General features: G+C 39.7%; 1 protein-coding gene across 1 annotated transcript; it reads left to right on the top strand.

Annotated features, from left to right (window-relative positions):
- The first annotated feature begins 79 nt into the window (after positions 1 to 79).
- On the top strand, positions 80 to 27,740 carry chd2 (chromodomain helicase DNA binding protein 2). Its single transcript, XM_040025666.1, has 41 exons — positions 80 to 269; positions 1,696 to 1,762; positions 1,910 to 1,970; positions 4,003 to 4,059; positions 5,248 to 7,115; positions 10,707 to 10,941; positions 11,658 to 11,744; positions 12,965 to 13,026; positions 13,461 to 13,577; positions 13,938 to 14,111; positions 14,709 to 14,848; positions 14,940 to 15,165; positions 15,257 to 15,357; positions 15,721 to 15,899; positions 16,987 to 17,111; positions 17,200 to 17,416; positions 17,501 to 17,590; positions 17,673 to 17,863; positions 17,967 to 18,155; positions 18,275 to 18,437; positions 18,586 to 18,738; positions 19,398 to 19,469; positions 19,828 to 19,977; positions 20,075 to 20,223; positions 20,309 to 20,405; positions 20,493 to 20,585; positions 20,704 to 20,877; positions 21,997 to 22,166; positions 22,281 to 22,322; positions 22,441 to 22,580; positions 22,674 to 22,812; positions 22,918 to 23,068; positions 23,341 to 23,463; positions 23,565 to 23,687; positions 23,824 to 23,964; positions 24,086 to 24,202; positions 24,306 to 24,484; positions 24,604 to 24,703; positions 24,783 to 24,972; positions 25,077 to 25,323; positions 25,884 to 27,740. Exons 5-41 carry the CDS (start codon positions 7,054 to 7,056, stop codon positions 26,167 to 26,169), a joined length of 5,394 nt encoding a protein of 1,797 aa, XP_039881600.1. The 5' UTR covers positions 80 to 269; positions 1,696 to 1,762; positions 1,910 to 1,970; positions 4,003 to 4,059; positions 5,248 to 7,053; the 3' UTR covers positions 26,170 to 27,740.

Below are 27,740 nucleotides of genomic sequence, written 5' to 3'. Positions count from 1 at the left end.
GTATGATGCTAGCGCTAGCTAGATGGGGCTGTAGAGGAAGTGGAGCTTGGCTTACGTTGAGAGCAAAAGTGGGCAGAGCCGCTGAAGGATATCAGCTCAGGCAGAGGCAGAGAGGAGGACACACGCAGCAGAGGAGCAAAGCGTCGACGACGGAGTGGAGGAAGGGCTCAGCGATGCAGCTCAAAGACCCACCAAAACGGCGAAAATCGCGCAAAAATGCGGCACTGACCGAGGCAGATGACGGGGGATAGACACGGCCCGTGAAATTGGTAAGAACTTAAGAGTAATCATACATTAATAGCTGAAAAATACGAGCCAGGCGTGTAAAGCAATATGGTGGAAAGAACGACAGATAGGCGCAGTGTTGGTAAAAATGGCTATGGTGTGCTGTTAGCGAAGAAAACAAGAAAACGGTCTGCAGAGTTTAAATTGCATGCATTTGTTTTTTAGTTTGTGGATTTTGTAGGTTTGTAAGGGCAGTTTTGAGTTAGCTTAGTTTAGATTTTTGAAAGTGTATTTGTTCGCGACCTGTTTGGAGTTATTTCAACCTACGCATTTAAAATTTGCTTTGTCCTTGAAAGGGCAAATTGCCCTTGTCTGAATTTGTTCGACAAAACCAGCAAAAATAAGCAAAAGTTTCGTTTTAAAAATGTTGTATCGGGAGCTGATTGATATTAACGCAACAACCTCAAGTACATTTTTGCTTATTTTCACAGTATTCGGTTTTTGAGGTTTTTCATCGAGTTTTAGATGAAAAAAATATTTAAAAATCGATGATTTCTTACATTTTATTAACACAGACCGCTCAGATATAGTTTGTAGCAAGATGTAACAAAGTATTATATACTCATTGCTTATTAATTAAAAATACTTTACATAAATTGTGATAAGTTGCTAAAATGTCCAAAATATGACTATTAATTAAAATCCTTTTATTTTAGACACCGTACATAAACAGTACATAACTTGATTGTGAAAATGTAGGTTCTGTACCTTATAAAAGCCAAGATATACTTAGAAATACAAAATAGGGTGTTGGCTTTTAACCCTTTGAGGTACTGAAGGGAGAAGTCATTTAAATATTCACATAAATTTTCTTCTTCAAGTCACTTTACATCTGTAAATCATGTAAAGAAAAAGTTATGCTAGAAAGCTTCACCAAAAGTATGTGAATTTAAGGAAATTCTAAATTCTGTAATAAAATTAAATAAAGACATAAAATCATGTTAATATCTCAGTCTCATGGATGAGGTTGTTGATTTCTAAACATATAAAGGGAAATGCAACACATAATAAAAGCAGATGATATTTAGTCTTTTATGGCATAATACATCTAACTTTGACTATATCGTTAAATCCAACGGATTAGTACCACCCTACACATAACAAAATGTCCTCCTTAAGGTATTCTCTAGTGGATGTTACTGTTTAAGACAAATTTAGTCGTGTTTCGAGTCAACAAAGCACGCAAAGATAAAACATTTTTACTAAGTAACAACTAAATATGTAAATACTTATTTAGGGTTTTTGTAATATGGTAATATGTTAATGAGGTCTTGGATAATCCTAAAATATTGCTTTAAAAAGGTATTAAAACAGATGGCTTGCTTATGACTGGCTTGTATGCCAATGTAAGTTCTGATTTTTTTAATTGCGACTACTAGAATAATCAAAATAATGTTTTGTTTTTTGCAGGGATTCGGTGTGATGTTTCCCAAATGACGTCAAAGAAGAGCGGAGATTGCTTTGCCTTATCTAAATGGTATGTTTTATATTTGTACCAACCAGGGTATTTTGCGTAGTCTTACCGTTCGTTAGTCTTTACTGTTGCATACCTGCAGCCAGTAGGGCGTGCTGTTGTCACAGTTCCTTTCTGAAAAAAGTTTTTTTGTTTTTTGTTATTTCAAAGGGTTGACATTTAGCCAACGTGAATGGAAGAATTTGAGTGATCCGTACTGCAAGTAGACACTGTAAGTATCATTTTAAGGCAGTTTGAGTGTCTTTAGAAGAATTCTTATAAGCAGTTTGAGCTTTGAACTCTTAAAAAAATGTGCTGAATTATTTAAAAAAAAAAAATCACAATAACAATTAAAAAACAATAACCTTACTAATTTGATTTTAAAAAAAAGCAACGCTGTAAAGTCCACATTTATGTTTTTTGCTTGTACATCAGAATCATTATTAGGAAGTACCGCTACGTCTACGCTTCTGAACAAACACAGTTCTGCCCCCTAGTGTATGATGTAACACATAAATTCCAAATGTATAGAAGTGGGCTCACTTACTATGGATGCCAACGTTACGCGGTTATTTCGAAATAATTTTCCCTCCACTTAGAATAAAGTGTACTGCAGACACGTAAGATCACTTCGCACATTTTTATAGCTTACAGCACATTAATATTTAAATTGCTTAATATTAAACTGCTATTGTGTTGTTTTAAGAGAACATCTCTATTTGCAACACGTTGATGATAATTTTACAATTGACTAGCTAACCTGTGAATAATCTTAAGGATTGTTCTTTTCATAACTCTTGTGTCAGATTTTAAACGATGACACCAATTGTAGTACATGGGCAAGAAATGCGTTTCGTATGTGATCGTAAATTATACTTGAGACAATGTTTTTGTAACCGATGTGTAAACGACAGGCTTTGGAAACTTTAGCACATCATCATTAACGTTTCTGCTTTTAATGCTTTACCACTTAAGAACTTTTGTTGCATCTCATTTGCAGGTGTACTAAAACTTAAAGTGTTAAAAACCGCAATTCAACTCCTCTAGGGCAGAATTGTTAATCATTTATACCTAAAGTGTCACTGAACCTTTTCTTTTCCTCTGAACTTTTGTGTCTGGAAGCAGTTGACAAATTTTGCAAATGCTCCACATTCAATTACATCTTACATTTTAAAATGTTTGATAAATTGGGAAGCAAAATTCAACTAGAAAGTCACTAACTATAACATAAAAATGGTTATAGTCCCTGGATTGTGGGAATGAGCGGGTCTCGTAGAAGTACTTGGAGCCAAGAATGTGACCATTTTGCATTTTGGAAAATTTCTTGCACAGATGGGTAACAAGTATAAGTAACTAAGAATTTTCTCAAAATGGAAAAAACAGATTATTTCCCATAAATGTTGCCAAACCAATTAAAGTAGCAACCACAATTTGTTCTCCGCACAGAAATTCAAGTCTCTCGGTGTCCTTTTCAGGTATGATTTAAAAAAAAAAAAAAAAAAAAAAAGTATTCATTTATTAATCTTGTCTTCTAATCGTAAGAAGTAACTGTAAAAATCCTAAAATAAATCCACAGGTTAGATATCCCCACACACAGAACATAAAGGAAACACTCTCCAGTGAGCAATACAAAGTATTTCATTTGATAGAATAAATTTGAAAAGAAAGAACTGCAATAGTTTTAACTTGCGAAGCTACTTGAGTTACACAGCACATAAATGTATCATACACCAACACCTGAGTGTCTCGACAGTGACTTATAAATTGCCAAGTATTTTTTATCTGCATTAGATAAATTATAAGTCTGCAAAACGACTAAGAAGATCCTGCCAGCTCTAATTGTCATTCAGTCCAGTACATCTACCATATAATATGTACTTGTGTGTGTGTGTGTATATATATATATATATAAGATCTTTTAAAGCACAAAATACTGATTTTACATTAACAACAAAGGTTGAAGTCAGTATGAGTTTAAATATGACCATTTCTCCTTAAGCTTTATGTTAAATAACATTATCTTTCAAGTCATTATTGCTGTAAAGGTTGGTTTTGTTTTCTCAGAAATGCGTTCCTCACATTCAAATCATTCTCAACTGGAAACAACGAAAATGAGTGTTTGGAAGCCATCTTTGACAGTTAGAATTAGCATTTATAGATTAAAAGGTCCAAGCACTTAAAGCTCATTAAAGCCTGTAAAGCTGGAAATCTTTCTGTGAATATTTTAAATGGGTGTCATTCATTGTTCCTCATCTTTTCTATAGTGGAGACAGAAGACACTGGAGAAGATTTCAATTTGTGAAGAAAAAGAAGACAGCTCTGTAAGTTCCTTTTTTTTTTTTTTTTTTTTTTTTTGACCTGATTGCGTTTGTCATGTGCTTTTTGATTGGCAAATTTAAGTTTCAACAGAATATTTACATTTAGATCCAGTTCAACTAGGTTTTCTTTAAGTAGAGTTTGTCCATGTTTTATGACTGACGTTCACTTTTAGTTCTAAGAGGCTAGCAAAAAACAGCTGTGAAAATGAATTAACAAAGGGGAAGTTTGGGACGATAAATTTCATTGTAGGATACACACAACAATTTCATGTGGCTACAAGCAATTTTTGGGGATGTTGCCTGTATCGCCTCCTGTAGGCATTTAATAAAAAAGCCATATTTACCTATATACTTAATTTTGCCAAATCTTATAGATTTTCATTGTGCTGAAAACCTGATAGAATAAGACCAATACCAAACCACAGTTACTTGTTGCTGAATAGTGGACAACTGAAAATGACCATAGTTTGAACTGTTGCTTTAACAGTTATTGGATGCTAATGTGTTGTTCATCTGTTGCTCATGTAATTGGTTAGTCTGGTAATTGTTGAAGTGGATCATATTTTTCATATAGTAATATTTGCTTACAGACCTGTGTTGTGCTGTTTTACTCCTAATTTGTGTGAACATCAAAGCTGTTGCGTGAATAGATTGCATACGTAACTGATTGATGTGACTTTAGGTGCAACTCTAGACTCATTTTACCCCTGGTGGTCAGTTGAGGAAATGCTTTTCGCAAATTGCTGGAAGACCTATTCAGCCCATATTTCATTGTGCTAATTACTTTAAAACCCACACAATTTTTTTTAAAAGCACTACAAAAAAGTACCACAGCCATTAAAGCTTGGGACCAACACAACATTGTCTTGGGTTTCATTGTAAACGTATCAAGAGTTACAAAGTTCAGTTGCGAACCCTATCGAATTTAAATTCGCATTCAGTACATCGCTATGCCATTTTATTACAGTTCACTTACTATTTGTATCCTTTTTAATCAATTCCGCGTTCATAGGAACACTTAACTCTCAAAAAACAAAATACACCTGCACAGTGATCGCTAGCGCAGCTGAAAGCTAGCTACGTATGTTGCTTGACTGGCATAATTGTAATCTAGTTTAGGATACCTGGTTTTAACTGCTGGACATTGCACTGTGGGCTTACAATTCTTCCTTCTTTTTTTATCCTATCAAGACCCCATTCAACTGGATATTGCTGAAGTGGAGACTACGTTGTTTAACGTGAAGATGGCAAGTTATTTGGCGGTTAGCCAAATTTTGACAAGATGAAACCTTTTTGTGATTGGACTTTGACATTTGGATTTTTATTTTTTTTTATTTTTTACCTACAACATGGACTCTGGAACACCTTTGCTGGCTATGTAGTGGACTCGTTGAAAAGTTAACATTTGATTTTGGAAAGTCAGCCTTTTGTACATTTGATATTCAAATGTTGTTTTAAATAAAGTATGTGACCTCGTATATTTTTTCCTGGCTTTGTTTCATTAGCAGAGAAATATCAAGGGCACATTTGCAGAAAAAATTTGACAACGTTGAAGTACCTAAAGTCGGAAGTTCGTTTTTGTATTTGTTAATACATACAAAATATCACACTACTTTTCATTGGCTTTGTGTCAATAATTATCAAGGTATGGCCATAGAAATTGAGCTTCAGACTCGTGTTGGAATTTATCAAGTTGAATTGTAAGATAAAAGAGAAAGGAGTGATTAAAATTCCCCTTTTTCCATTTAATTAGCCCCACTGGTGAAGCTTAACTAACCCTAAAACACCTGAAAATACACTTCACTTGAAAGCTTTCTGGTCAGAGCCCAAATGGTTTCCAAAGGCTCTCTAAAATGGCTACTGGTCGTCCTTCTTCCTGCCTGCGCAGGAAGTGATGTAATTGGTGCAAAATATATACTTTTACAGCCTTTCAGTATTCTTACCTTTTATCAAAGGGCAAGAAAGATTTCACTTTGAGGCTTGTGTCCTGGGGCAGAAAATGTATGTAAGTTCATATAAACGAATTTTAAAAACATAATAAAAGGGGAGGGACTTAAACATCACCTGAGTGTGGGCTAAATGGAAATAACGTCAATCAAAGGCAAAGCTTTCAGAGCAGGGAAGGAGCTCTAGATGGCGGCTGAGCCTTGGGAAGGGTGCCATGGGCTTTCGTTAGACCGTTTCTTTTGCCTGTTTTTCGTCCGAGACTGCTCGATTTTTGATGAAATTTTGAGGGCTACGATCGTGCGCTCGTGTTTTTAACAAAAATCTACGCGATTTGTGCCGTTTTAGTGCTGTTTTTTCGAGCCGTAGGAGCCGTCTGCTCCGGCGAAGTGCTCGTCGTTGTTTTCCATACTGGTCTCTGGCAGCCATGGCGCGCCTCCATTTTTAGTGTGCTGCTGCCTCTCCTCTGTCGCTCTCTCAGTAGATGAAGAATGCAAGGGGCCTACGAGCTTTATAGAAACAAGGCTGTTTTTGTAATTTATTAAGTAATTATCTTTACATCTTTATTTTTATTCGAGTCGGAGGCATATTTAAAGTGTTATAGGGCGAACGAGATTCTAATAGTTCGTTTATGGACTAGCACCTTTCTCCACGTTGAATTGACATGTTTACACTGTGTCAAGCTTAATTTACTGTTTTTCTTCATGTTTAAATATTATTTTTCTACCGCTTCGTCTGATGACGCAGTTAGAATTAACGGCATGCGGCTCGATCTGTGAACTATATTGAAAGACATTCAAAGGCATTTAACTTATTGTGAGAGCACCTGTCGTTTTTGTGAGGTCTATTTAACCCAGCGATGTAAATAATGATCCTTAATTTCTTCGATTTGTTGCTTTTTTCCCTGCTCGTGTCGCACCGCCGAGGCTTTAGCTGCCACCTGAGCAAAAGCAATCTTGTGGGACTTGTATGATAGTTCATGCTTCCTCTTAACTTTTTGGCAGTAAATACCAGGACAAAAGCAACATCCATTCAGATTTTCAGGATACAACAATGATGAAGAGTAAAAGTAAAAAACAAGAGGATGAAGGATCGACTCAAAGCAATGCATCAAGGTATGAGCCTTATACTTTTTACCTTTTTTTCGTTGATGCTTTGATTGTTTACGTTGTCAAGCTTGGTTGATCACCTGTGTTAGATATGCGACGTGGTTTTGAAGACGTGCACTAGTGTCTTGAATGACCTTGCTATTGTTTAATAGCCACACCCTGATTTTTTTTTTTCCCCCCTTACCATTTCTTACACTCAATACTGAGGTTTCAGGCCTGTGTTATGGATCTTTGCCCACAAGATGCATGTGTTAGACCACTGGGAAAGCCTTTCCTCCTGTATTATTCTGCAAAAAAACTTGTCACAGGTGTCTTAATGTCCGTTCGCTATAATGTTATATGACCTTGTCTTGGAGTTAGTACTGCATTGCACCATTTTTTTTTTTTTTTTTTTTAACTAACGTTGTTGATTTTGGGGTTTGATTTATTTCTGAAACGGTGCACTGATTTGTCATTGGACACTAATATATACAGTGTTACAACTATTTTATATGTAACATACTTTACCAGATAGTTTCTGGACCTTGCAAGTGCCCACAACTCTCACTTTATGTCAGTCTCTACTTATTTTTATTTTATTCTGTATTTACATTTTTGGCCAAATATTTTAAAGTTTTACCACATCTACCTTTTAATACTGGATTATTTCTGTTTATTAAAAAGCCATTAAAGCTCAGTGGTTGTAAACAGTTTTTGTGTTGTTTTGTTTTGTTTACAGCTGCTAAAAGTAAAAAAAGAGGTTATGTCAGTGTTCACATCCTTACATTATGTAACAGAATTTTAACATGTTTTAAGGTGTTATTTTTACTTTCCTGTAAGAGCATTTTCAATTCGAAACTTTTTTTTCTCTTATCCTCATGTCCACTACATTTAAATGATTATGGGGCTCATTTTATTTTGGGTATATGGATGTAAATGTATTTTTTGAACATGTATATTTTGATGTTTGAAGCTAAACAGTGGTAATTTTTACTTAAATCTAGCTTTTATTTGTATTTCCTGCTAGGTTGATTGTAAAGGCCTCTGGCCTGGAGTCTGAATACTTTAACACAGTGGCATTTTCTTGCCCTATTGTCCACTTTTATTATTGTGTTTTGTTGATGTCTGCAAGGCCCTGTGGTCCTCAGGTACACCAAATCTTCGTATCAAAATCAGTGGAAACATCTGTTGATCAATAAAGATGTCATCAAATAATCTTGCATGGTTTGAGGATAATGCTGGGGTGACTAGCTGCTCTTTTTCTTCAGGATCTGTTTGTTCTCAGTGCATAAATGCTGTATTCTAACAGTATAAGAATAACTGCCATGTTGTCAAAGCAAATACTGCGACCTGACCTCAATAGACTGTTTTTAAAAAAGACACACATCAGTTTGCAAGCACCCTCACAGCATTACACTGGCTGTACACTGCAGTTAGGTTACATCACACTTGTAGTCTCTATGTGTGTGATCCTGTGGCAGCCATTTTAGTATTTTCCTCTAGTGTGACTGAAACGTGTCCTCTGCAGTGTTGACAACCTGACTTTGTTAGACAGAGAGCTGAGCACTGAGCATTCAAACAAAGCAACCAAAATAACAACATGAGGGAAATCGATCCGGTTTGTGTAATTAAATGACATGAAAGTAGTATTTACATACACTCCTGAGTCACAAAATGGCCCTTGCTTTGTGTACCCAGCTTGCTCACTTACCAGTATTAAAACTCAGCTCAGAACTACACAGAGGAGGAACAGGAAGACCTCAGATGCTAGGGAGACTGCATGGAGGGCTGTGATAGGCTAGGTGGGCACCTAGCAACACGCCAGCCAATAATAATTCGAGAATGTCTCTATGACCCGCCCACTCCTGACCTCACTTAAAGCGGAAGAAGCCATCTACTTCCGAGTTTGGTCTTCGAAGGAGCGCAACATAGAGGTTGTGCAAAATAGAAAGTTTTTTATGTGTATGCTGTAATAGCGTACTTTCAACCATTTTAATTTATTTTTTGCCTTTAGCATAATTCCCATCGTCTAAAAAAGGGCACGAGATGGTTATTATAAGCACTTTCTCCATTTTCAAAATAAAAGTAATGATGCTCATTAGACGAAATGACACCAAATGTTTTTAATGAAAACATTTATGGGACACGATGCCGTTTTCATGGTTTAAAATGTGATCCATTGTAAAAGGCATTGATTGCTTGAGATTTATGCCCAGCCATGCTGGGCTCTGGTGACGCCTTGTGTCCAAAAAGATAACTGCACACAGAAATCTATCCACCGATAACCCCTGTTTACTGAAACTTCCGGCCAAAACCTATATGTTTACGCACAAGGCCAGTTCATTTGAATCAAAGTTGAAAGCGTCAGAAAAAATATTAATCTGAAGAGATGTTTAAAATTCGTATTGCTTTATGCATTATAGTTTTATCTCATTTTGGCTTATGAAATGTCTCTTTTTTTATTTTTTATTTCATTGAATCCTTATACATCTTCAGGCCTCTATAAAACTTTCATATAAAGTACAGCATAGAAGAACGTAGCTTTATTAAACTGCTCACAGCCCAAGCTGCCCTTAAAACATTTTAAACTGAAGAAATGTGCACTTGTGGTCAGAGCTTATAGTTATAGTTTAGGGTTTTTTGTAAACGATTTAAATTACTTTCCACAGTAATTTTGCTTGTTTCAGTTTAGCTTTGATTTGTTTCAGTTTTAGTTTCTCTTTTATTGTATGAAGGACCCATGCCACAGGAAAAAACAAGTAAGTGCATTACAATAAAAACTGACAACTTTCTGGAAGCAGTTGACTTTAAGTCTTGTAGACTTCCAAAGTATCAAAGCCTCATCAGCAATATCATGATAACATCTTCTTACCAGATTAACTAGTACTAGTAGTGGTAGTAGTAGTAGTAGTAGTAGTATTTTTGTTAGTTTCCCAACTATATTGACCTTCCTTGTGACCATTCATGTGGTTTTAAGGGATTGAGTTAAAAGATTAGGAGTGAGTGATCAATAAACACTGAACAGTGACCATTCTTGCAGATGGGTGCGGTGCTTCTGTAAATTCTTTGGTTGTTTTTAATCTTTTCTACGGATGAAATTCACCTATTTATTGCATTTTCTAATTATATATTTCTTGTGGTAATTCATAGCTTTGCATTATGCCACAAGCATTTAGAGGATGGCAGAGTGGAAAAGACTGATCCTGCTAAATGTGTTTGACCCAGTTTTAATGTATTTTAGTTGTGAAACCAGGTCTGTTCACTGCAGGCCTGTTTAAAATGCCTGTAAGAGGATTTATGAGCCTTGGAGAGAAAGAGGTTTATTATAAGATGGTTAGCTGAGTAAGGAACATGGAGCATGATGTAATGAGGCTTCTGCTTCCTCTCGGCCAAGTCACGAATTACTGATGCCATCCAGCTTTTGCAGTTTCGCTGTGCCCTTCATGTGGGGGTGTGCTCTGAAATTTAAGACTTTCTTTTTTTTATATACATAAATATTTATTCTTTTTATTGCTGCCACCGACAACTCCTGTTACTGCCATGATGCTGCACATAGCTCTTTGAGCAATAGCCCATCATTGACTGCAAAGTCAAATGAACATATTCTTTTTCCTGTAGCATTTCGGCTTCAGAGGAATCCAACCGCTCTGCGTCGGAGTCGGGAAGTCAGTCAGAGAGCGAACATGGCAGTGAAAGGAGGAGATCGCACAACTCCGAGTCAAACAGCTCCTCAGAGTCAGAGAGTCACTCAGAGTCAGAGAGCGAATCTGCAGAGTCCAAGTCACAGCAAACCACAGCAGAGGTCAAAGACAAGCCAGTTAGAAAGAAGGAGCGCCTGGCTGATGTGAAGAAGGTAAAGGCCATCGGAGACTTTCTGTGTTCAACCAGATTGTACTTCCTGCCCTCTCGCAGTGGTGATGGAAATGACTTAATTCATGAGCGTGGTAATCTGATCATGAAGGTGTGACATGCAGCAAACTTGGGCTTTAGCTCTTTGCAGTAAAAGCTTTTCTTTATCCAGACTGTCCTTCTATCTGTGTCAGGCTCTTGCTGTGTCCTAGGTCATCGTGATTATGCAATGTGCTCACATTACTCTCCCACAGACGTGATACAGACACTCAGCCACAAAGATTATTTGAATTTTAGGTGGAGCTGGATAAAGGCTATTCTTTAATGATATAAATCCTTGATAAAGGCCATAAAAGGTTACAGTAACAATTAAGAGTCAACAGAACAATTGATGTTCTGAAAAATCCCAGTTAATGTTTAACTCGTGAGCGAAGATTTGCTGCTTTTCTTTTCTCAGCTAATCGTAAACTGAATATATGTGTACACTCGTCGTTCGTCTGACAGAGCTATGCATTTTGACGTGTCACAGTGGCTTGTGGATGGTTTGCAGTAATGACGAAATGAGCTGAGGCGAAAAATCGACACACACTCATCGTTACTTTCAGCCCTGTAGTGCAAGCTTACAACAGCAGAGTAGAAAAGACGACATGTTACATTTACAAAAAGAAATACAGAAACCCCGTGGCTTCTTTTATAGCATCTGATTGTTTTCTTTCAAAGATGTGGGAAGAACATCCAGATGTGTACGGTGTCCGGCGGTCCAATCGGAGCAGGCAGGAGCCAGCTCGATTAAACATTGGAGCTGGGGTAAGCAGATGTGAATGAGCAGTACTGGTTTGCAGTTATCTGCATTGACATCAGCTGCTATAAACAAGCCATGCACGCCATCTAGTGGATGTTTTGTAGTGTTGGTCTGTTTGACACTTATTCTCTCTGCCAAGGTGGTTATTTTTGGTAGCATTTGCGTGCGTGTTTGCCTGTAGCTTTAAAGATTGCAATGAATTCTGATACAATTTTGTGGAGGTACAAAAGTGGCGTCATGTTAGCGGTACATACAGATTTGCCTTACAGCCACCAAGATCTTTAAGGTCAACTTAACCCTTTATTACCCAAGTTGCATGCAGGCCTAATGAACTTATACGGTCATTTTGGCTCATCTTTCAGGCAGCATTTGAACTACCTCTCTAGCCCAGAATGATTGAAAATTTACGGTAATCTGAAGAATGCTTGATAAGATCCATGGTTGAGCTGGGTTTTTGTGGGTATTGTTGTTGCCCAGCTGGGCAGGCGGACACCCAAGTTTGTGAATGCGACAACTCGAGAACAAGACAATGTTGGATTTTAAAATTCAAAATGCAACAGGACGACCTGCTAAAAATCTTGGACGAGTTTGAATTTTAGTGACCTTGAACTTGAGGACAAGGTTGAAAATCTTGTGAATTTCATAACTCAAGAACGAAGAAAAATTCATACCACACACCTATCAGCTAGTAGGCTGATGGGTAGCACTAGCACAGCAGTGTGTGAATGCCTTGTGTTAGCGTGACACACCGAATATCCCTGTAAAACTCGTCTTTCTGAAACCGTCCGTTCCCAATTTTCTCTCATTCCAATCAAAATGATTATGTCATATAGGCATATAGGATATGTTTTATGGGGATTGTAAATGTCATGTTGCTGTGGACCTTTGACCTCTTCTTCAAGGTCAAATAAGGTGAAACTTGCATAAAATGTCTTATCTTTAAAACTACGCTTAAAATTCTGCTGCCTTTTCTTGTATTGGCAACGTTTATGAAGTGATTCTGATAAATGAGGATTCTAAATATCACATTTCAAATTTTCATTTGACCTGTGATTTCACGTTTACATTTCACATCTGCTTTTCTTTCAAGTTGACCCCAGAATGCTTTATTTCTTCAAAGAAAGTATTGTTAAGGGAGGGAGAGAATAAGCTGCCTTGGTGGAGGGTTTGCGCTGTCGGGGTGCTTCTTGTTATTGAAATGTTTTTCTGCTGGCTGTTCTTGCAGGGCAGCAGTGAGTCTGAGAGCGAAAGCCCCAAAAGGAAAACCTCCCGGGCTAAGAAAAAGGAGTAAGTATAGAGACTGTCAATACCTTATTGAGGACTATAATCTCACCATTATTTCATTTATTTATAATTTGTCAGTACAGCACAATATTGTTTTCAATATTTTTGAATTTTCATGACACGTGCACTGAACTCAACCCATGTTTTTAGAGTTCATGTCAGTTTGTGTCATTCTGCTGCCAGCCTGTGTTCATATTGTGAACCTTATCATTTAAAGCTTATTTTAAAATGGGTATCTGTTTGTCTCAGAATGGGCTCAGTTAGTTTTAGCCAGCCAGGTGCTGTTCGACATTAAAATCCAATTAGTGGCTTAACCCTGGTTTTAAAAAATTGGGCTGTGATGAACACCCTACGGCCATTATTTTTTCAATTAAAATCGGTAAAATGGCAAAGTCATGGGCGTGGAGGGTGAACTTGTGGCATTTCTTTGTTATAAGAAATATCTGGAAAGATGATGACTCAAATGATGAAGAGGAGGAGGAGGATGCTTCCGACAGTACAGACAGTGAGCAGGAAGAGAAAAAAGTTAGATCCAGACGACTTCCTGCTAGAAGGTAAGAGTGAAGTGAAGCCTGGCCATCAGACAGCTACCCACTGGGCATCTCTAAATCATTTCATATTGTGTGAGCGAGCTGATTGGTTTGACTTTTCTTTGGTTTGAGTAAAAACGTTTTAACACTCCAGCCTGATGAAACGGTGACATGTCCGAACATCTCATTTGTTTTTGCTCAAATTGGCTACAGCTGTGCTCTGTGTGAAATGCTATTGGCTGCTTCAAGCTTTTAGAATCACCTATGAAACAATCAGAAACCAAAGAAAAGTGTGAAATGAACGAGCCAGGAATTTTGGTTTAGCGTGTCTAAGTGGATTTTGTCTTTCTTTCTTTTGTTTTTGTGTTTAACTCTGTTTTACAGGCCTCAGGGCAAATCGTCAACAGCCAAAAAGCAGCTCTCTCAGAAGGCGAAGAAGTCCCGGAAACAGGAGTCGTCGGCAGAAGAGGACGACGACGATGACGACGACGACGATGACGATGAGGAAGACACTCCAAAGAGGCAGACGCGACGAAGGGGTGCCACAAAAGTCAAAAGGTGAATTGCTGAACCTAAAGTTAAGGATATTTTCTTAAAAGTAATTTAGAGTTTTCACTATGACCAGTGTTATTAACCCTTTATGAGTGTCCGCACTCATTTCAATGGCAGTAAAATTTTAGCCAAATGAGATTGAGAAATGTATTTTTATTTTGCATATAAAGCCAGATGAGTTACACTTACATATCAGGAATTCAACATATCCCAGAATGCCTTTGCCTTTCATTAATGGGTTTGTAGAAATCAACAAAAAGTGCACACAACAAAATAAAATTATAATCCAGACGCAGGTGCTTTGTCAGCTGTTCATAGCACTTCCAAGAATGGAATATGTGTCGTCAGTCTTGCTGTATGAGCTATGAAGGAAGTGATATTATTTTCCTGGGATTTTTTTCCCTCTTTCCTGTAAGTCCTACCGCAGCTATATATGCATTTTATTTTTATTGATGTATAGCAAGTTTAAATGCTCCAAAACTGGCACTACAGCGTGCAAAAATGTAAAGATAAGTGCTGGTGTTAAAACGGGTTGAAGTCCAGTAACATTTTTACCTCTCATGCACCACCTAATCTTCATCACATCTTTCTGTTGTGCTCTAGTTATAAAGAGGACCAACATGACTTTGAAACGGACTCTGATGACCTGATCGAAATGACAGGTGACGCGTGTGAGGAGCAGCAGGACGACGACAGCGAAACCATCGAGAAAGTAATGGACGCCAGGACTGGCAAAAAAGGAGGTGATACTTTTTCACTCGTCTCATTATTTTTAAACCTATATTCACTCAAATGCTTTCTGTGGAGTCTAAAGGTCAGCGTTGTCTCTTGTAGCCACTGGGGCTTGCACTACTGTGTATGCCGTGGAGGAAAATGGGGACCCGTGCGAAGGCTTTGACCACGAGAAGGATGAAGGGGAGACTCATTACCTGATTAAGTGGAAGGGCTGGTCCTACATCCACAACACGTGGGAGAGCATGGACTCTCTGACACAGCAGAAAGTCAAGGGGATGAAGAAACTGGAGAACTTTAAGAAGAAAAATGATGAACTGAACTCATGGTGAAAATCCCGACCCTCGCATTTACACAGAATTTCTTTTCAAGTGTGCACCACCCCTGAAATTCACCATCAATTTTGTCCGTGTTTGTAGGTTGAGGAAGGCGTCCCCTGAGGACATTGAATTTCATAACTGCCAGCAAGAGCTCACCTCTGACTTGAACAAGCAGTTTCAGTTTGTGGAGCGTATCATCGGTAAGAAATCATTATGTTCTCGCTTTTGCAGAAAACACAGTTTCGATGTAAGTTGTGGGCAAACTATATTTTTGCGGCGACTGTGGCTCAGGAAGTAGTTAGGGGTTTAATCCCTGGCTGCTCCAGTCTTGGTGTGCGACTGTTAGAAAGTGTTTGTGCATGGGTGGATGTATGAATATAAGAATAAGAACCAATTCATTTACCATTAAAATTATTTTTGTTATTAACAGCAACAAAAACGGGAAAGACACCAGGATCCTCTGACTTTCCCCTGTAAGTTGCTAAACGTTTTCCCCCACCATCTCTGCAACAAGAACAGTTTTAACAATCATCTTTCTAACATTTTTCTCATTCAATGAACAGCTCATAGTCATAAGACTCCGTCCTCCAATGAACCAGAGTTCCTGTGCAAGTGGATGGGTCTGCCCTATTCCGAGTGCAGCTGGGAAGATGGAGCTTTGGTTAGAAAGAAGTTTCAGCACTGCATAGACAGCTTCATGAACCGAAACTCCAGCAAAACAGTTCCCTCTAAAGACTGCAAGGTAAGGCTGCAAGGAGTCCTATCAAAGCACAGTTTAATCCGACCCCACGCATCAGGGCGAAACAGTTCAAGGAAAGCGTAGGATACTCACACTCATGTGACAAGCGACCAATGGATTTTCAAGCCACATTTGTGACTCCAAAACAGCTGTTCCTGTAACCACAATTAAAACCTTTTGGGAAGCAGCTAGCAGGAATCCTTCCTCCAGCACCTGATCAACAAACTCTGATGTGAAGGAAAGCGAACCTTGTTGTTGTTCAATCCACTCCTGTTTGTTTTACACAACAAAAGTCTGCACTAGGCCTCTAGAAGTTTTATTAAAACATGCAGATGATCTGTCAACATAGTCTGATACACATTTAACTTATACAGCATGCTGTATAAGTTAACTGTAAGTTAACGGCAGCTGTCCTATTTTACATGGATTCGATACCTGCAGCAAACAGGGGTGAGTCTAAAGGGGGAATGGGGTGTACTACATCTGATTAATTATAAGGCTTTCATAACATTTTTCAGACTGAAAGTTAAATAATATAAAATATTGTATTAATTAAACTGCGTTAATATTTGAAAATATAAAAATAAAAGCTTTTTTTGTAAGCCAATAGAAATATACTTGGGCTACTTTTTTATACACATCTGATTTTATTGATTTTGACCTTTTGATTGTACTTTAGATTATTTATATATTTTTGCATAAAAAATGTAGAAAAGAATGTTTTCTTTAAAAAATGCAATTTAATATTGCATCTCAATACAATTGAAAAAGGGTTAAGTTGTTTTATTATTTTTTTTGACAGATGTTTGCATTAAAACATTGCAATTTCTGAAATGGAAACCAGTGAGAAAAGTATTTCCCATCCAATTAATCAATGGAATAATCAATAGATTACTCGATTACTAAAATAATCAATAGCTGCATACCAAGTGTGCACAGTAGAACGTGGATCCTACTGAGTGCTATGAGTAATTGTTTGTAAAAGCCCAGTAACTACAGGTCTGTCTCTTTGTTTGTTTTGTCTTTTTTTAGTTTTACGTGAGCATGTTTTGCTCCTCATAAATGAAGGAGTGTGTTTCTATCATTTCAGGTATTAAAGCAAAGACCAAGATTTGTTGCTCTGAAGAAGCAGCCGTCATATATTGGGGACTCCAACCTTGAACTGAGAGATTATCAGCTGGATGGGTTAAACTGGCTCGCTCACTCCTGGTGCAGGTAAATAAATATAACCAAGGCCGCCCCCTTCCCCTCCAAATAGGATTTCACAAAGCCTGCATAACTATCTTTTTGTCCTCCTCCGTAGGTGCAATAGCGTTATCCTCGCTGATGAGATGGGGCTGGGAAAAACCATCCAGACAATCTCCTTCCTGTCTTACCTGTTTCACCAGCATCAGCTCTATGGGCCCTTTTTACTGGTGGTGCCTCTGTCCACGCTCACTTCCTGGCAGCGGGAGTTCGACACCTGGGCCCCTGACATGAATGTGGTGGTCTACCTTGGCGACGTCATGAGCAGGAAAATAGTAGGTCGAATTCGAATACTTCTGTCCTCCTGCTGGCTCTACAAATTGTTGCATACTTTGAACTGGTGCTTCTGTGTTGTGCAGATCCGTGATTATGAGTGGGTGAACCATCAAACCAAAAGAATCCGTTTCAATGCACTACTAACCACTTATGAGATTCTACTTAAAGACAAGGTAGGCTTCTTCTTTTTTTCTTTTTTTTAAATGAATGTTTATACTTTGAGATAACTGACGGCATCTTAAAATTTGACTCTAGGGGGTGCTCGGAAACATCAACTGGGCGTTCCTGGGCGTTGATGAAGCTCACAGGCTGAAGAATGATGACTCCCTGCTCTACAAAACATTAATGGAGTTCAGGTCTAATCACAGGCTCCTCATTACCGGCACGCCGCTACAGAACTCGCTCAAAGAGCTCTGGTCACTCTTACACTTCCTCATGCCTGACAAGTACGTCCCGATTCACACTTTGAGCATTCTACTGAACAAAAGCGGGGTAAATGGCATCCTGTGTGACACGAGTGGCATTTCCTGTATCTGCTGTGCATCGTAGGTTTGACTCCTGGGAGGATTTTGAGGATGAGCATGGGAAGGGAAGGGAAAACGGCTATCAGAGTCTTCACAAAGTCCTTGAGCCTTTCCTGCTCCGGCGTGTCAAAAAAGATGTGGAAAAATCTCTCCCGGCCAAGGTGGAGCAAATCCTCCGTGTTGAAATGTCCGCACAGCAGAAACAATTTTACAAGTATGATTCTATTTCTTCCTTCTGTAACATTTATAAATTTATAAATTTCTTATAAATGCCATTTGTAGCGGCTGCATTTCTCTTCTTCATTAACTTGATTTGTTCCTGAATATTTCCAGGTGGATTTTAACAAGGAATTACAAAGCTCTTGCCAAAGGCACCAGAGGCAGCTCCAGCGGCTTCCTGAACATCGTAATGGAGCTTAAAAAGTGCTGCAACCATAGTTTCCTCATAAAACAGCCCGAGGATGGAGACGCTGAAACGCAACAGGAACACCTGCAGGTATATCTCAGTGTGAACCCGATTTAGCTCCGAGCGTCACCCCAGGATAGCTCTGCTCTGCAAAAGAGACTAGCTGCAGTTTAACACAGGAAGAAAACACGGCTCTTCCCGCTCACTGATATTTTGCGTTGACTTTTGTGCCTTCTAGGCTCTGGTGAGGGGCAGTGGGAAGCTGGTACTGTTGGACAAGCTGCTGACCAGGCTCAGAGAAAGAGGCAACAGGGTCCTAATCTTCTCCCAGATGGTCAGGATGTTGGACATTCTGGCTGAATACCTGTCTAAGAAACGATATCCGTTTCAGGTAAGATTTGAAAAAAAAAAAAAAATAGAAGGCTAATGTTAGATTTCACTAAGGATTGATTGGTGTGGTTATTCAGGCTGTGGTGTTCAGTTTTGTGATTTCTCCAGGGTTAGGAGGGCAGTGATGCACCTCCTGTGATGTGCAATTTCTTGCTTGATAAGTTGTTAGAGATCAGGAGGACCTGACGGAATATAAAAATTAAGTATTTTCATAACCTTCACCATACATTTGGTGCTGTCGCCTTGCCTCCTGTTCATGATAACTACGCCACCATCAGTGGGAACATCAGTGAATAGAGGCAGGCCTCAGACTTTGACTGTTGCTTTTATTGGTGTTTACAGCGAAAGCGCCTTTAGGGATGGCTGCACTGGGCAGATTAGACTCGGCATCAGATGTCAGTGTTGTTGCACGCATACTTCTCCCGGCCTTAGAGTTCATGTGTTTATTTATATCTACAAGTTATTTTCTACCGAAGACCAGACGGACTCCTGCAAGTCACTCGACTCGGGTTGTTTTTGCTTACAGTCTTAGTCTTAGGCTGCTGTGGTCAGTTTAAACATATAGATCAGTGCAATGCGTGGCATGTAAGGACGAGTAATGCAGAGGTTGGCGGGAAAATCTTCAAAGGGTAAATTTCTCTTTGCTTGTCTCCTCTTCAGCGGCTCGACGGCTCCATAAAGGGAGAAATCCGAAAACAAGCACTTGACCACTTTAACGCAGAAGGCTCAGAGGTATGTAAATAAAAGAGTTTCAGTTTTTATTCTAATCTTTTAACAACGTAGAATACACTTACAGCAATTTCTTTATTATTGGCTCAACTGCTGACCAAATCGATGACCAAATGTTTGGGGCATAAGGCACGTGGGCTCTAATGCCCTTAATAGCAGAGTCCTCAAGTGCACCCTGGCCAGCTGGACCATTTCCTGCATGTCCTCACATTTCCTGGGCTGCTCTTTATTGCACACACAGAATATGGCAAATTTGGTGAAGGATATAGTTTATAAATTATACAGTAAGGCCCAAATAGCGCCATTAGTTAGTTTCCAGTTGCTCACATAATCGTTTCTGTTGTTTTTCTTTGTTTTGTAGGACTTCTGCTTCCTTTTATCCACCAGAGCTGGAGGTTTAGGTATTAACTTGGCCTCGGCAGACACCGTCGTCATCTTTGACTCTGACTGGAACCCTCAGAACGACCTGCAGGCGCAGGCGAGGGCTCACAGGATTGGTCAAAAGAAACAGGTAATCTTAACGCTCAGGTTCACGTCTGTAATCGTAGGTGTGCTTTGTAACTAGTGAGATTGTTGTATAAAAATGTATCTGCGCTCTTCCCTCGTAGGTGAATATATACCGACTTGTCACGAAGGGAACAGTGGAGGAGGACATTATCGAGAGGGCGAAGAAGAAGATGGTTTTGGACCATCTTGTCATTCAGAGAATGGACACGACTGGTCGAACTGTTCTGGACAGCAACTCAGGAAACACAAAGTAAGACTTTGAGAGTTTAGCAGTGAGGGTTTTAGGGGATGTGGACGTTCTTTGTGTGATTAACACTTTTAATTTGGTTTAACAGTTCAAACCCGTTCAATAAAGAAGAACTGACCGCTATTCTCAAGTTTGGTGCAGAAGATCTTTTCAAAGAGGCTGAAGGCGAGGAGTCTGAACCACAGGTATCAAAATGGGTGAATAAGCTCGTGTGTGCTTAAAATTGTTTTCACATATTTGGGAGTTAAAACAGACGATCTTTGTTTCTATAGGAAATGGACATTGATGAGATTTTGAGGTTGGCCGAAACCAGAGAAAGTGATCAAGGCTCAAGTGCTACAGATGAACTTCTGTCACAGTTTAAGGTATCTGCAAGCTGTTACGGCATCCTCAAAGACCAACCCAATTTATTTTATTTTTTTTTTATAAAATACTGATCAAAATTGTCTCTTTTCTTTCTCTCTCATCGATGTGTCAATCCAGGTGGCCAATTTCTCCAGTATGGAAGAGAGCACTCCAGAGTTCGAGGAGAAGCCCATTCCAGAATGGGATGACATAATTCCCGAGGAGCAACGTCGCAAAATTGAAGAGGAGGAGAAGCAGCGGGAGATGGAGGACATCTTCATGCTGCCTCGAAGCAGAAGCTCTAATAAGCGGGTAGGAAAGGTTATTTGTGAAAGCAGCACTGGTCTCTGTTTCATATTGCATACATATACAAGAAAGAGGTGAATGACAGCATCTACCTAACAAGCTTAAGCCTTGAAAGCTTGCAAGACTATGAAATTGTTAACTTCCACAAGACAATTGAATCTCCCACACTGCATGGCCAAATGGAAGAGCCCTCTCATTACTCATCCAGCCTCCATGAGGGCCTATGAATAGTGAACATACAAAGTTAATCAGTTTGGTCTTATTAAAAGTTCAGCTGAAGTTTATTGAAGCAAGATGCCCCTCTCCTGGGTGTTGATGTGAGGTGGAGGTTAAGCTTTCAGGCTTTGCATAGTGCTTTTCCCACTGAGTACCTCCCAGCTGATCCAGTGTAGCATCGATCGAAAAGAAAAGCTGGAATGTAATGTTCATTTGAGTGACTATAAGGGAGACAGGTGTGAAAATGCAAGGGGCATGGGGTATTGAAGGTGGATGAGTTTAAATACTTGGGGTCAGCCATCCAAAGCAGCAGACAGTGCTCGAGTGAGTTGAAGAAAATTGCCTGGAAGTTGAAGATTCCAGGCAGGGTGGAGATGAGTGATAGAAGGAAACCAGCAAGGCTATAAAGTGTGGTTTAGAGATGGTGGCACTGACAAAAAGACCGGAGGCTTAGCTGGAGAGGCAAAGAGTTCATTGTCCAGGACAGGATTAGGAACGAGTACATGAGAGGAAGCTGGAGCTGCCAAGCAGGAGTAACACAGGAAGACCTCAGAAAAGATTCAAGGATGTAGTGAAGGAGAACATGAAGGGGGTTGGTGTGACAGAAGAAGATGTTAGGGATAGGGTGAGATGGAGGCAGGTGATCTCCTGTGGTGATCCTTAAAGGGAGCAGCTGAAAGAGTAATAATGATGACAGTTTTCGATTGTCTGGTTTTAGACTTTGCGTTGGCTTTATGTCGACATTTTCTTTGCATTTCCATTATTTTTCCTGCATCACCCTTAATTGTATGAACCCATAGCCTCGTGACTGAGTATATATTATGGATTATGTCACTATTACACATAAGAGTTACAGAAAACTGGGGAAAAAAAGGCAGCTGCTCAATATGTGGCTCTTTTGGCTTTCAGGCTCAGGCCAATGACAGTGACAGTGATGTGGGCTCCAAACTGAAGCACCGTTCATCAGGCTCTGAAAGTGAGACCGATGACAGCGATGATGACAAGAAGCCAAAGAAGCGAGGAAGGCCAAGAGCTCGCAAAAACAACGTGGAGGGTTTCACTGACGCGGAGATTCGCAGGTAAAACTTCTCCCGTGTGTTGTTTTTCTTATTGTTCTTAAAGTGACATTCGGTTTTCTTTGAAAGCATCTTTTCGTCAGCACAATAAAAACGTATTCATAATCTCATCGTCAGGTTCATCAAGGCATACAAGAAGTTTGGATGTCCACTTGAAAGGTAAGCCTATTGTCACAGATGTTAAGGTAGCAGTAAGCAGATTTTTAAAATTTATTTATTTATGTTTAAATTCTGCATATTTATTTATTTATTTATTTATTTATTTTTGTGTGTCCAGGTTGGAAGCCATTGCCCGAGACTCTGAACTGGTGGACAAATCCATCGCAGACCTGAAGAGGCTCGGTGAACTGATTCATTCTAGCTGCGTGACTGCAGTGCAGGAGCACGAGGAGCACCTTAAAGAGAACCCAGTCGAAGGTATGTCGCTTTTAGTCATTTAGCTAATAAAGAAACAGTTTTTTGAGTGGCAAAAATGAGGAAGCATCATCATTATTATTATTATTATTCCAGCTAAAGGTCCTGGGAAGCGACGAGGAATTAATATCAAGATCTCAGGAGTGCAAGTCAATGCAAAGTCCATCATCCAGCACGAGGAAGAGTTCGAGCCGCTGCACAAAGTTGTGCCCTCCAACCCAGCTGAGAGAAATAAGTAAGATATCACTGTAGAAATAAGAAGGAACACAGTGTCTTGTATCATGTTGAAGATTTGATGTTCTGTTGTGGATTAAAACTACCAACACTTTGCTTCTGCCAGGTTTAAGCTGACGTGCAGGGTGAAAGTGGCTCACTTTGATGTAGACTGGGATCTGCAGGATGACATTCAGCTCTTGCTCGGCATCTACGAGCACGGCTTTGGCAACTGGGATCTGATCAAGACTGATTCTGACCTTAAACTCGCCGATAAGGCAAGCGTCACATGCTTACTTTTACTGCTAAGCTGAAAAGTAGAGCTTCAGTGTAGAAGACAGCAAAAATGACACAAGCACACGATGTAAAATAGTTTTATTATAAGCATTTAAAGAAAAATAGCTTCATGGAGCTATTGTAAAAGCTTTCGAAAAAGCTGTTTTAAGTTCTTTCCAGTTTTATTTCTGTCTTCATATTCACTGCACTCCTTATGAATATATAAAATTTACAGATTAATTAAAGAGTCTAACAATAAAATCTGTCTGTACAGATTCTTCCAGATGATCCAAGCAAGAAGCCTCAGGCCAAGCAGCTGCAGGCGAGGGCAGAGTATCTTCTCAAGCTGCTTAAAAAAGAACAAGACAGCACAGATCAGGCTAAAACCGGGGAGGAGGTGTGCTACTATTAATCACTGAGTATCTCATTAACTTGGATTTGCATGTACACAAAGGGACTTTCGGTACCTCAGCCTCACTCGTTGTCTTTTCCTTCAAGGTCAAAGTGAAGAAGAGGAAGCCCCGGGTGAAGAAGGAGAACAAGATTCTTAAAGACGAGCAGGGAAACGACATCTCTTCCCCTCGCCTGTCAGACAACCCGTCAGAAGAGGGCGAGGTCAAGGTCGGTCAGACTGAATTCTACTTCTTTATGGATGTTAGAGGCTGCGTGTGGACGCAGGCCTGCCTGCAGTACATGTAATGGTAGTGAAAGTAAATAAATAATGACTAATGACCTGCTGTTATATGTTTTTAATCAGGAGGATGGAACAGAAAAGTCCACTGTGAAGAAGAGACAGAAGAAAAAGGACAACAAAGAGAACAAAGAAAAACAGGGAACTCCCAAAAAGGAAAAGGATGGGGACAAAGAAAAGAAGGGTGCCAAGCCCAGAAAAGAAAAGGTATTTCAGAGACGCTGATAACCTGAATTTAAGTGCCTTCCTCACATTTACACAGGCTAAATCGGACAGGATTTGTGCTTTAACGTGCAGCTGAAGAATGTTTTGATGTCTGCTCTTTCAGGCTAAAGGAGCCAAAGGGAAGAAGACTCAAGGTCCAGTTCATATTACAGCTGGATCTGAACCAATTCCCATTGAAGAAAAGGAGGACGATGAACTTGACCAGGAGACTTTCAGTATTGTGAGTTTCTTCTTAGCTCTGATGAACAAATCACATTTCTGCATTTATTTTTTGAATGCCCAAGAACAAAGCATTGCATTAATCATTGTCTGTGTGTTTGTAGTGTAAGGAACGCATGAGGCCTGTGAAAAAGGCCCTAAAACAGCTGGACAAACCAGATGAGGGTCTAAGCGACCAGGAGCAGCTCCAGCACACACGCACATGCCTACTGAAGATTGGAGACCGCATCACAGAGTGCCTTAAAGCTTACAGCGATCCCGAACACGTCAAAATATGGCGAAGGTGAGAAATTAAAATGGGAATTTTCTGTGTGTAACTGAACATGACGATTGTCTCTTGAATTCTGCTAATCGTTTATTTATTTATTTATTTATGTTATTTTTTTGGGGGGGGTTGGACAGAAATCTCTGGATTTTCGTGTCCAAGTTTACAGAGTTTGGTGCAAGGAAGCTACACAAGCTTTACAAAATGGCACAGAAGAAGCGATCGCATGAGGAAGAGGTGAGCAGCTGTTTGGGGTTAAACCTGACCTGTTATACTGTGGCTAAGCAGCGCTGAAATTATCCTGTGACATTTGCAGAAGGAGCAGAAGAAGAAGGAGGACGTTTCAGGGAGAGTAAAGTCATTCAGGCCAGAGCCGTCTGGTTCCAGTCGAGACTCCACGGGGACTCAGCCGTCCTCCAGATCTGCATCGCACTCCACTCAGCCAGGACCCCACGGACACCACAGAGAACCGTACAATGCTAACAAGCGGCACTTTAGCAACGACGGTACGTGTGTTTGATGATTATTCAAAGGGAGAAAAATCAGACATCGGTCAGTTAATGTCAGCTTGCTTGTGTTTTTTTTTCTTCTTTTTTTTTTTTTTTTACAGATCGAGGAGACTGGCAGAGGGACCGTAAATACAGCTACCCAGGTAACAGCAACTCATCGTGGCAGGGAGATCGGCATCATCCCTATGACCCTCATCGCTATAAGGACCACTACGGTGATCGACGGCCGCACGGAGACCCCTACCGCAGCTCGGGCGGTTACCGCAACAACTCCTCTCCTCGAAAAAGACCATACGAGCAGTACAGCAACGACCGGGACCACAGGGGTCACCGACCCTACTATGACAGGTGAGTTTACGTGAATATGGTGACCTTCTGAGGCGAGTAGATTAGCCAGAAACTATACTGGAGTAAAAATGTTTTCACTTTGTTGAGAGAAGTCAAACTATGTCGCTACTTCAGGTTTTGAATACAAAAATGAGGTGTCACCAAAAATTCCTCTATTCAGGAAAAACCAGAATAATTAACAGACAACAGGAGGAAATGGGAAAAGCGTCAGGCTCGATGGTAACACCAACATCTGTGAAGGGATGTCTAGTATCAGGTGACTTATTTAGGCTCATTAGGAGATAATGGGGCAACATTTTAGAGAGAGCGCTCTGTTTAATGCAGGCGTGTTCACTGTGCATAATAAGCTCTTTTCTCACCTAAGTTACAGAGATGTTAGCTCCATTATTATTACTGGAACGAATTTATTTTTAGTGATAAATAAATTCGATTAATACTATACTAAATCACAACACAGTTGCCTCAAGGTGCTTAATATTTTAAGGTAAAGACCCTACAATACTACACTGTAAGGAGAACCATTGTTTCTTTAGTTTAACGACCTTTCAACTATATTTCAGGCATCCAGACCCCAAAAGAAGACGTCCTGATGACTTCCGCCCTAACTACCACCAGGGAAGAGACGGTCCTCTTCAGGATTTCAGGAGGATGCCAGACCACAGGCCTGCAGGTCCTTCAGGGCCAGATCATTACAACAGGCCGTTCCACCCTGAAAAACCTCCTCCACTTCTAGACCCTCGTTCCCCGCAGGCTCAGAAGTCGCCACAGGACTCCCGCTCTCCACTGGAGAGGCCCGGAGAGCTGAATGCCATGGCAGATCCGAACTGGAACAACAGGAAAACTTAAGTCTGCCCAGAGCAGGCTGAAAAAACTCATTTAAGTGTTTAGTCCAGGGTCAAAGCCACATGCTGCTGCTGATGGACAAGTCTGGACTGGCCAAAACATAAGCTCACAGTTGAAAAGGGAATCAACACGTACCCTCTTTACCAGCAAAACCAAACTATTTTTTGCTCTTCCCCGCCCCCGACAGTGACTGTGGCTCTGAATTTGTGCCGTGAAGGAAGAACTTTGTTTTCTGTCGTAAAGATGGAAAAACAAAGAACCTAAAACATGCAACTTTATTTAAACGAACTCATCAGTTAATCACGGAAAGACTGAGTGGCGCGCTCATGGATGCTTAGTCCCATGGACTATTATTATATAAAGAAAATTTAGGATACAAGAACTAAATCTCCATGATCTCCATCCTAAAAGTGCCTGAAGGTGTTTTGGCCTTTTTGAATGGTAAATGTATGGGATAATTCCCAAAGGAACCATGACATGAACTTTTATTTTTGCGTTTAGCTTTAAGTGCAAATGATGTCATAAGAAGGTTTCCGTACGATAGAATGTGTACCGTGTTCTCACCTGCACCTTCAAAATGTTTTGTGTCGAACATGTAGCCGAACCGAACCATGGGGGTTTCACCATGCGGGTTAAAATGAGATCTGTTGACACTTAAACGACGAAACAAGCCAAGTTGTTTCTTCTACAAGCGCAGCGATGGTTTTTAACAAAGTCACGCTTCTCACGTGTTTAAAAAGGAAAAAAAAAAATCATTGTGTAGTAGTATAAATCATTGAAATCCTCCTGCTCTGTTGACTTTAACCACTTTACTGTTAGTAGGCCCGATGAATCGAAAGCTTTGGAAGCAGTATTTATTGCAACAACTTGTACGAAAGTTTATAACACTACGACTTCAATCGATCCCTGATTATCAGTATTACGATGGTTAAATACTCAGTTATTTCTGGGGTGGGGGGGAATTAAGCGACATAAGCTTCTTCTTCTTTTTTCTCCTCTCTGTACTTAATCGTTTGGCAATATTTTTGTTCTTGAATTATAATTAGGAAGTTGCTGTTGAAATTTCTTTGTGTTTATTGTCTTTAGTCACTTTTCCTGTGCCAAATCTGACCCTGCTCCACCCCCATTTTTCTTTTTTTTCCTACCTTTTTCTTTGCTTCTCCGTTTGTGCCTTATTTACGTCTGTATTATCAAACTGTATATCAGCTCATGAACAATACGGAGGGCTCGCACAGGCACATTTTTAAGTACAAAATTGTAATTCTTTGCAAACTGGTGAAGGGACCCACTCTGGTAATTTGTGTGCTTTTTCCAAAAGAGTTAATGATTTGAGAAATATTTAAACAAGAATATAAAGGAAAATCAAGCGTCTTCTGTCCAGGGGTACTTAACCGATTTGTTACAGTGAGCAGCCAGCCCATGTTTTCTTCCACATCAAGCAAACTACAGTTCCTGTATCATATGTTCTTTAAGAAAGTCTAAATAATTTATATTTGTGACAAAAAAACCACTCTTAGTGAGAAATGTGTTGTACATATGTTTGGACATATGTAATAAACTTTGTTACACAATGA

Source organism: Simochromis diagramma, unplaced genomic scaffold (assembly GCF_900408965.1).
Source record: "Simochromis diagramma unplaced genomic scaffold, fSimDia1.1 OVJJ01000293.1, whole genome shotgun sequence".
In the NCBI taxonomy this organism is placed as follows: domain Eukaryota; kingdom Metazoa; phylum Chordata; class Actinopteri; order Cichliformes; family Cichlidae; genus Simochromis; species Simochromis diagramma.
The sequence above is the reverse complement of the archived record's forward strand: the minus strand, read 5'-3'. Positions and strand labels throughout refer to the sequence as shown.